Source organism: Silurus meridionalis, chromosome 4 (genome assembly GCF_014805685.1).
Source record: "Silurus meridionalis isolate SWU-2019-XX chromosome 4, ASM1480568v1, whole genome shotgun sequence".
Taxonomy (NCBI): Eukaryota; Metazoa; Chordata; class Actinopteri; order Siluriformes; family Siluridae; genus Silurus; species Silurus meridionalis.
Genome location: NC_060887.1, coordinates 6,554,022 through 6,563,849, shown reverse-complemented (window position 1 = coordinate 6,563,849; position 9,828 = coordinate 6,554,022). Strand labels below are relative to the sequence as shown.

The following is a 9,828-nucleotide window of genomic DNA, read 5'->3' as shown; positions in this document are numbered from 1 at the left end:
ATTCTTTCTCTTTCCCGCTGAGATGATCACAGTGCTACAGAGAGAAAAGGTGAGAGAGTGAGAGAGTGAGAGAGAGAGAGAGAGAGAGAGAGAGAGAGATGGGGGTGTGGTAGACAAGTCACGTCAAGTCAAAAAACTTTTATTGTCATTTCAACTATACTGTATATAACTGAACTCCAGAAACCTGTTGCTACATCACACAACACAGAGTTCCAATACACAACACAGAGCTCCAATACACAACACAGAGCTTCATCACACAACACAGAGCTCCAATACACAACACAGAGCTCCAATACACAACACAGAGCTCCATCACACAACACAGAGCTCCATCACACAACACAGAGCTCCATCACACAACACAGAGCTCCATCACACAACACAGAGCTCCATCACACAACACAGAGCTTCATCACACAACACAGAGCTCCATCACACAACACAGGCTCCATCACACAACACAGAGCTCCATCACACAACACAGGCTCCATCACACAACACAGGCTCCATCACACACACAGAGCTCCACACAACACAGAGCTCCATCACACAACACAGAGCTCCATCACACAACACAGAGCTCCAATACACAACACAGAGCTCCAATACACAACACAGAACACTAATACACAACACAGAGCTACATCACACAACACAGAGCTCCATACACAACACAGAGCTCAATACACAACACAGCTCCATCACACACAACACAGAGCTACATCACACAACACAGGCTCCATCACACAACACAGAGCTCCATCACACAACACAGAGCTCCATCACACAACACAGTACTACATCACACAACACAGAGCTCCATCACACAACACAGAGCTCCAATACACAACACAGAGCTCCATCACACAACACAGATCTCCAATACACAACACAGAGCTCCAATACACAACACAGAGCTCCAATACACAACACAGAGCTCCATCACACAACACAGAGCTCCATCACACAACAGAGCTCCATCACACAACACAGAGCTCCATCACACAACACAGAGCTCCAATACACAACACAGAGCTCCAATACACAACACAGAGCTCCATCACACAACACAGAACTACATCACACAACACAGAGCTCCAATACACAACACAGAGCTCCAATACACAACACAGAACACTAATACACAACACAGAACACTAATACACAACACAGAGCTCCAATACACAACACAGGCTCAATACACAACACAGGCTCAATACACAACACAGAGCTCCATCACACAACACAGCTCCATCACACACAGAGCTCCATACACAACACAGATCTCCATCACACAACACAGAGCTCAATACACAACACAGGCTCAATACACAACACAGAACACTAATACACAACACAGAACACTAATACACAACACAGAGCTCCAATACACAACACAGAACACTAAAGTAAATTGTTCTTACCACATAAAGTATTAAGTATCTATTGTGTGCAATCAGTGCAATCAAGACAGTGTAGAACAGATACACAAAAACACAAAATAGTGCCACCAGAACACCTACTGTATAACGTTATACACTCTAATATACAAAGAGAGACCTATAAACAAGAGTGTACTTGTAAACATAAACACAATGTTGTGGAAAAACAGCGTGTAAACAATATAATATAATATGGGTGATGCTGTAGACGTGAATGTGTGTACATTTTACTGAGTATTTGTGTGTTTGAGTTTAAGTTTGTAACAGTTCAGTAACACACAGTATTGTGTAAAGTGTGTGTGTGTGTGAGATGTGTATGTGTGAGGGGTTTGTGTGAAGGGTGTGTGTGAGGGGTGTGTGTAAAGTGTTTGTGAGGTGTGTGTGAGAGGTGTGTGTAAAGTGTCTGTTCAGTGTGTGTGTGTGTGTGTGTGTGTGTGTGTGTGTGTGTGTGTGTGTGTGTGTGAGTGGTTTTGGTGCTCTTGATGATCTCTATGCCGGATCCATCAATAGAACCCACGACTTCTGTTTGGAGTGTGTGGTGATGGATCTTGGAGATATACACTTCATCAATGCTCTTGCTGATGTAACTGGTCACTGATGATGTGAACTCCTCCAAGATGATGGAATCGATGTTGGTTGCAGTCTCCCTAAACATGTCCCAGTCAGTGCACTCAAAACAGTCCTGAAGAGCAAAGGCTCCTGCTGGCCAGGTTTTCAGCTGTTTCAGAACCAGTTTAAAGCGTCTGATGAGCGGCCTGTATGCTGGAATTAGCATAACAGAGATGTGATCTGATTAGCCGAGGTGGAGGCAGAGAACATTTGTAGAAACAAGATCCAGCATGTTCTCCAATCTCATTGCAAAATCAACACGCTGATGAAATTTAGCATTTTAGAAATTTTGGCACTGATTTGAGATTCACATGTTTGAAATCTCTGGTGATAATAAACAGTTTGTCAGGGTGAACATTCTGCAGGTCGCTAATCGCCCCTTAGAGTTCACACAGAGCCTCTTATCATTATCACTGAGGGAAACGTACACTGAGTTTATGGGAAATAAAATGGCCTGCATCTTAGTCACAAACTCCATTAGCAATGAACAGCAACTTAAAACCAGCACAGAGTTCATGCTTCATTCCATTTTCATGTGAATACACACACCACCACTGTGAGTCTCCACAGAACTGTATTTCTGCTGGGACAAAATCCGTCCAGCTAAATAGGGGAATCTGAAAGTATGTCATTGCACCACATCTCAGTGAAAACATAGACGCAGCAGTCTCTAAACTCTCACCATGTGCTTTCTCTACAGGAAAGTTTACTCCAGAAGAACACCACAATGATGATGGAATGTTGAGTGTGAAGAGGAAAAAACCCTCATTCCTAATTCTCTCTGATCACAGGAACCTTGAGTAGGTGAAATCAGCTACAGGAAGAGGTTGCATCTACATCATATCAGGTAAGATCTTTGGTGTGTGCAGGTCAGTTTGAACCTGTATGACTAATTCACATCAAACATCTAAACCATTTTATTCTACAGTTTCATTTGGTCTGACTTTCTAATTACACAAAACCAACAGCAGCTCAGAGATTCATATCTTTATACTGCATTCATGTGTCTTATACTGAACTTATTATGGAGGTTGTCCAGATCCTGAAACGCTTCATCACATTTCTTTAAAAAGAACATAATATTGAAAGAAGATAAATGAATGTCTGGAAACTTCAAATAAATCAACACAACGTTTTTATTTATATTCCACATGGTACACAAATAAACAGGCACTCAAATACAACATGAAGGTAAAAACATTCACTGTAAAAAAATGAAAAAAAAAAAAAGGCTAAATAATTGCAAATCTTACAAGAAAATAGAAATAAAGAAATTATGCAAATATAAATAAATTTAAGTTTTGAAATTTTTAAATGTTGAATATATTTGGATTTCTGAGTAAATATAAAAAATTTAAAGTAGAAAAAGCAAGACTACGACCAAAGAGCAGGAAAATATACTATTTTTTTAATTTGTGGTAACAGTTTGGGGAAGAACTGCATATGGCTGGAAAAGTCTGGTGTCCCAATATTTTGTCCATATGGTGTAAATTACACATGTAAATACAAGCTTGTTTTTCTTACTTCTATCTTATGTAGGTGTTTCTATTTGCTGGGTTCCATCCATATGTCTTTTATCTACACTCCTGGACTGTGAATACACTGAAGCTGCAGCTCGGGTCATGTAGATCTTCATACACTGCACATGGCTGCATGGTGTCTGGAGGAGGAGTCTGGCGAGATCCCTCCTGAACTTTTTACCCACGAGCACATAGAGGAACGGATTGAGGCAGCTGGGTGAAAACGCCACGGCTTCAGTGATCTGCAGCAGCAGCTGGATGGTTTTTCTGAGTTTACACCCTGGAGTCAGGATGAACTTCATTTCCAGTGCCCTGAGGAACGCTGCAGTGTTGTACGGTATCCAGCAGCAGAAGAACACCACCATGACCACAACTACAAGACGAATGGTGAGTTTTGTAGAAGTACGAAGGGTCTGGAGACTCTGGAGCACCATGAAGTAACAAAATGCTAAGATGCTCAGTGGAATTATCAGCCCCAAAACATTCATTTTAAAAATAGCCTTAATTCTTATATCATGGTGATTATTTTCTGGATACGCACTGCAAAGTGTTTTATTCCCATTGTTTATGACTCCAAGATACAGAAGTTCAGGAAATGAAGACGCAACAGCGAGAATCCAGATGAAGATGCTCGCTAAAATCCCATAAGTCTTTGTACGGATTCTCAAAGAGAACACAGCATGGACGATCGCCAAGTATCTGTCGATGCTCATCAGCACAATAAAGAAAATGCCGGCGTAAAACCCAATGTGGTACACGCTGAGGACCAGGGTGCACATGAAGCTACCAAAAACCCAGTGATCTCTGGCATAATGAGCCAAAAAGGGGAGAGAGAAGATTAGCAGAAGATCAGAAATGATCAGGTTCAGGAGAGACACATCAGTCAGGGTTTTAATCTGAGAACCTCTCAGGATCACCCACAGCACCAGCAGGTTTCCCAGCAAACCCACCACGAAGAACACGGAGTAGAGCACCGGGAGAATGTGGCTTAAATGGGGGCCGTAATCACACGGTCCAGGAGGTAAATCACCGTAATCATATTCATAATCATATTCAGTTGTAGAATTTAATTCAGGGCTGAAAAGAGAAAAGACAGAATTACTCTATGAGAAAGGTTCAGTGTGGAACATATCGAGTTCTGATCTAAAAACAGTAAATAAAGTCGTACTGTTTTAATCATTTCACAACCCAAAATGAGGAATTACAGTGGGATAATATTAGAGTATATCTGCATGCACACATTGTAGTTTCACAACCTTCATTTAGTGTTTTGTGGCTACATGAAGTGCACAGAAGCAACAAATAAACAGATGAAGAATGAGAGCAGAAGGTTTATTATTATTATTATTATTATTATTATTATTATTATTATTATAGTAATAAATATTTGTAGTGATTATTGTGATCATTACAACATGGATTGTTTCTGCAGAAATACACACCAGACTCCATGTTGTTAAATGTGAGGTTTTTCCCTCCGTCTGCTGTTAAAGTGGTCTGGTTTTAGTGCAGTGGTCTTTACCCTGCTGAAAATCTCTCTCTCTCTTTCTCTTTCTGCTGTTTCTAATCAGAACATCTTACAGCTTCATTAGTGTGAACCACACACAGGTAATCTTCAAGCCCAAGAGAAGAAGCAGCGATGCAACACGACTCTGAGTGCAACAACCTTCACCACACGTGAATATTGATACGCTTTTTACTTTTTTATATCAGCGAATGGGTTTAATGAAAAAATAATTATTAAATAACAATTCATATCCAGAGCTCACCAGCAGATAGTTATATTTACACTTAAGCTCAAATCTCAAACGTGTTCCTGTAGTCATTATTCAAAGCAAATAGATTGTCATAGTGATGATACAGTGGAGGACCATCTCACACAGCAGCACAGCTAATCTTTCAACCACTTCCCTTTCAGCTAATTCCATCACTTTAGTAAAGATCAAGCAAATTCTTGATGTAGATAAAACACAGGAAGCGTGTACACTAGGTTGGGTGTGCACAAAGCATTATAGCGCAATACTGCGTGGTCTTAGTGCAATTTTATAACCATTATCTTGCAAGTTGTTGGTTTGAGAACGCAGTAGAAGGTAGACATAGTGCTGCATAACAGTGTTATAAACACTATTGCCATCTTTACAACAGTTTCTGCATTGCTGGGGTGTAGATCTCCTTAATAATACATCATCCTGATTCATACTATAGACCTCCTACACGATAATATACATTATGACCTGCATCATGACCAGTGTTGGGGGTAACGCGTTACAAGTAACGTGCGCTACGTAATAATATGACTTTTCTGGAGTAACGAGTAAAGTAGCACGTTACTTTATAAATGTACACATTAATATCTGAGTTACTTTTAAAAAAAAATAATGCGAGTTACTTTTCAGTTAAATTATTTTGCATAAATAAATCAATACTGAATTAAAATGAACGTAGTCACGTAGAATCGCGCAGTCACACGTGCGAGCCGCGGGAACAGAAGCTGGTCAGAAGCGGAGATGACAGGCAGAGCATTACATCACTGTGATGGAAGTGTTCTTATTATTGTGAAATAGTGGAGGAAAAGGAGAAAGGAATAATGGTTAAGTGGAGATTATGTGTTGGTGAAAAGCTCAACTGCAAAAAATACCACTTCAAAAAAACAAAAAACATCTGCATTCACAGCACGACAGATGTGTGTGTGCTAGGGGTGGGGGGGGTTGGGGGGAGGGAATGGAGACAGAACTAAAGAAAACTTTCGCCGATTTGGAATATGTTTCCACCACTGCAGCTCTATGGACTGCCCAGAATAAAAGTTTTCCGTGGGAGACACATGTACGATGCCATCACAGTGAGAGAGAGAGAGAGAGAGAGAGATAGAGAGCAAATTCACAGCTCGTTTGCTCTTTGTGGGAAGATAAACTGCCACGGTCACTGATAAAAGCGTGAACTTTGTAAAAGCGTTCAGAATGTTTGAAGCTGATGATGAAGCAGAGAATGATGTAGACGAGGACGAGGTCATATTTACGGAATTGTACGATGTTTTACGTGATGACAGTGAAAGGTATGTTCTCCCTCCACATCACCGGTGTGCAGCCCACACATGTCTTTTGCCCTAATATAACTGATTTCTCAATTACAGTTATCTATATTACACCTGTTACACCTGTAAGGCGTGAAAGAGATACAAGTAACGCAAAAGTAACGCGAAAGTAATATAACGCACTACTTTCCATAAAAAGTAACTAAGTAATGTAATTAGTTACTTTTTTGGGGAGAACTCAATATTGTAACGCATTACTTTTAAAAGCAACTTTACCCAACACTGATCATGACATTATACAAATGATACAACTAGAAATTCAGATCATATGGTAAAAGCCATTATGGTGGAAATATTCACAAAGATGCTTTTAATGTGTGGAAAAACTATTTAGTAAAATATTCTCACCTGAATGTTGTAGTACTGCTGCTGTTCAACATCACTGCCATTCAGAATCAGACACTAAACAGTTCTTCCTGAGGTGAACAATACAGAGAAAGGAGGAAGAGGATGAATAAATCTCTTGTGCTTGCAGATGAAGATCTGATTATTCCACAATTAGAGCATTTTATTCCAGTCTCACACCAGTTTGATTTTAAAGGGTAAATTACTGTATATGCATCAGAATCGATTCAGAATTTTCACCAGGAAAACTGTACAAAAGTGAGTGTAATTATCCTTAAACAAAGAAACTTACACAGAAACTCCATGGAAAGCTTCCACAACACAACACACACACACAGAGCGAACGCAGGAAACATGGTTTTTACACTAAATCCAAACACCAAATCAACTCAAATCAGTTCTGAATTACATCTAACATGTACAACATGCACAAAGACATACAAGAATTAATAACACAAAAGAGCACTTTACAAAAACACAAACAGCTGGTCATCACTCACGGTCTGGTCCACCTACAGGCTCCAAATGATAACTTTATTCTTTCTCTTTCTCTCTGAGAGGAACTCAGTGCGAGAGAGAGAGAGAGAGAGAGAGAGAGAAAGAGAGAGAGAGAGACACCTTTTTTTTTACTTTTTACAAGAGAAAAACCCTAACTCTAGATTTGACAATCATGTTTAATGCCAGATAATATCAGATTTTATTTGTCTAAATATATAAATAAGTAAATAAATAAGTAAATAATAAAAAAGTAATATGATAAATAGCCAAATAAAATCAGGTAATGACAGTTAAATGTCGGGGGAGGGGCGTGTGATTATTTAGTTCAATTCTGGTGCAAATACAATTCTTCATCTCTCACAGAACACAGAGTTTCTCCACAACACCACACAATCTCAAACATCCTTACCTCCCTCACACTCATACACATTAACATCAACTCTGATCAGCTATGTGGCCATTTTCTCCTCCCCAAAAATACATCAGTTACACATGAACCTGTTTCTCCTGACGTACTTAAAACCAAGAATAAAACACTGAAGAGTAAAATCACATTAAAGGAACTTTAAATACGTTTTAAAAGCAGAAACAGTGACTGTAACCTGAAGCAGTGAGTAAAAGTGTGAAAACCAGTTTCTCTCTGTGACCAGAACGGACCGTCCTGTAGAACATCAGGGTTTAAAACAGAAATAAAAGAGTTCACAGAGATGATACAGTGTAAAATCCTCCATTGGAGGTCAACAGTTTATATATCATCATAATATCATGATTAAAACCAAGAACATGTCTCCACTGGGGGTCCACCCTCCCACTCAGTTTATTCTTATTTAAAACCTTAACACAGTCCCTGTAGAGCAGCTTCCCCGTCACTGTCCCAAAGTTCATCTGCCCTTCACCCCTGCACTACAGGAGGGGAACCTCCACACCCGTCGAGGTTATTGGCGATGTCCAGCTGGGGAAAAGGTTCCTCCTCTGTAAAACCAGTCTCACCAATTTTGTAGTCCTTCAGTTGAACACGCTCCTCTGCTCTTAGTGTGGACCTCCAGCGATGTAGGAGCTGGTTAGTGATGCGCAGGGACCGTAGTCCCATACATTTACAATTACATTTGTGGCATTTAGCAGACACCCTTATTCAGAGCGAATACGTGCTGCCAGGTCTTCCCATTATGAACGGTCTGTCCCAGCGATGTTCACCAGCACCAGCTGATGATCTTTAAGGAGATAAGAGCTATGGACAGTGTGGGGGTGGTTGCACTGGAGAATTCTAGGCAACTCCCATTGACCAGGGGCTCCCCCAGCAGCCAGTGTAGTGTTCCACAGCCCTTAATCCCTTTAATATTTTAAAAAGTCCATGGTAAAAGGGCTGGTAATCCAGACATATTTAGTGTTTGTGTGAATTAAAAGCAATGTTCTATCAATCCCCAGTCCTCCCAACATGTGAAAAAGTCCAGTGGATTCTGTTCTCCATACTAGGTTCTTGAGCCCGGTTAGGAGTCTCTGGATGAGCTGGAGGTGAAAGGTTGCAGTTCTGCTGGCGAGATGAACCAGCCCTTGCCCCCCTTCCTCCTTGGGCAGATGGAGGACACTCTGCAGAATCCAGTGCAGACGATACCAGAAGAAGTCGACGAGCAGGGCCTGTATGTTCGCTAGCAGAATTGGCGGCGGATCCAGGCATGCCAACTTGTGCCAGAGAGACGACACTGCCAGGTTATTGATGACCAGAGTTCACCCGCTGTATGACATCTTTGGGACCAGCTACTTCCACCTGCTCAGTCTGCCCTTGATGTGCTCTACAGTGCCTTCCCAGTTTTTATTTAAAAACTCATTACTCCCCAGGTAGACACCCAGGTATTTTAAACCAACTTTTTCCACACCAGGCCTCCTGGGAGTTTTGGCTTCCCACTCCCCAATAAAAAAAAAGCTTCACTCTTTCCCCAGTTAACCTTCGCTGATGATAAAAGAACCAAAGTCTCTTAAAATATCACTTAAAACATTCACCTCATTCTGGGATCCCACTGTTACAGTCAGGTCATCTGCACACGCTGACAGGTAGAGTGAAGCATTAGAGTGTAAAATATTAAAACCAGAAAGAAGATTTCTCATTTTGCATAACAGATGTTCAATAGCTATAGTGTACAACATTCCTGACAGTGAACAGCCCTCTAAAAGGAGCCCATAAACCACCATTCACCTTCAGTAAACACACAATTTCACTGTACAACACCTTGAACCCAAAGCTTTCCACCACCTTCCACAAGTATTTATGCTCAACCCCGGCAGAAGCCTTTTTCTGGTCTAGGAAATTTAGGTATATGCTGTC

The 9,828-nt window shown here is 40.7% G+C and overlaps 1 protein-coding gene and 1 long non-coding RNA gene across 2 annotated transcripts; both read right to left on the bottom strand.

Moving 5' to 3' along the window:
• Positions 1-3,361: 3,361 nt before the first annotated feature.
• LOC124384944 (C-C chemokine receptor type 4-like) lies at positions 3,362-4,620 on the bottom strand (the record flags this gene model as incomplete). Its single annotated transcript, XM_046847955.1, has 1 exon — positions 3,362-4,620. A coding segment is annotated over one exon (1,035 nt), but the record flags the coding sequence as incomplete, so codon positions are not given.
• A 5-nt stretch (positions 4,621-4,625) lies between these two features.
• Positions 4,626-8,968, bottom strand: LOC124384158. The gene is made up of 3 exons (XR_006925356.1): positions 7,452-8,968; positions 7,014-7,081; positions 4,626-4,651 (listed from the first exon to the last, which is right to left on the bottom strand). It is a non-coding gene; the product is annotated as an uncharacterized LOC124384158 (long non-coding RNA).
• Between the last annotated feature and the right edge of the window lie 860 nt (positions 8,969-9,828).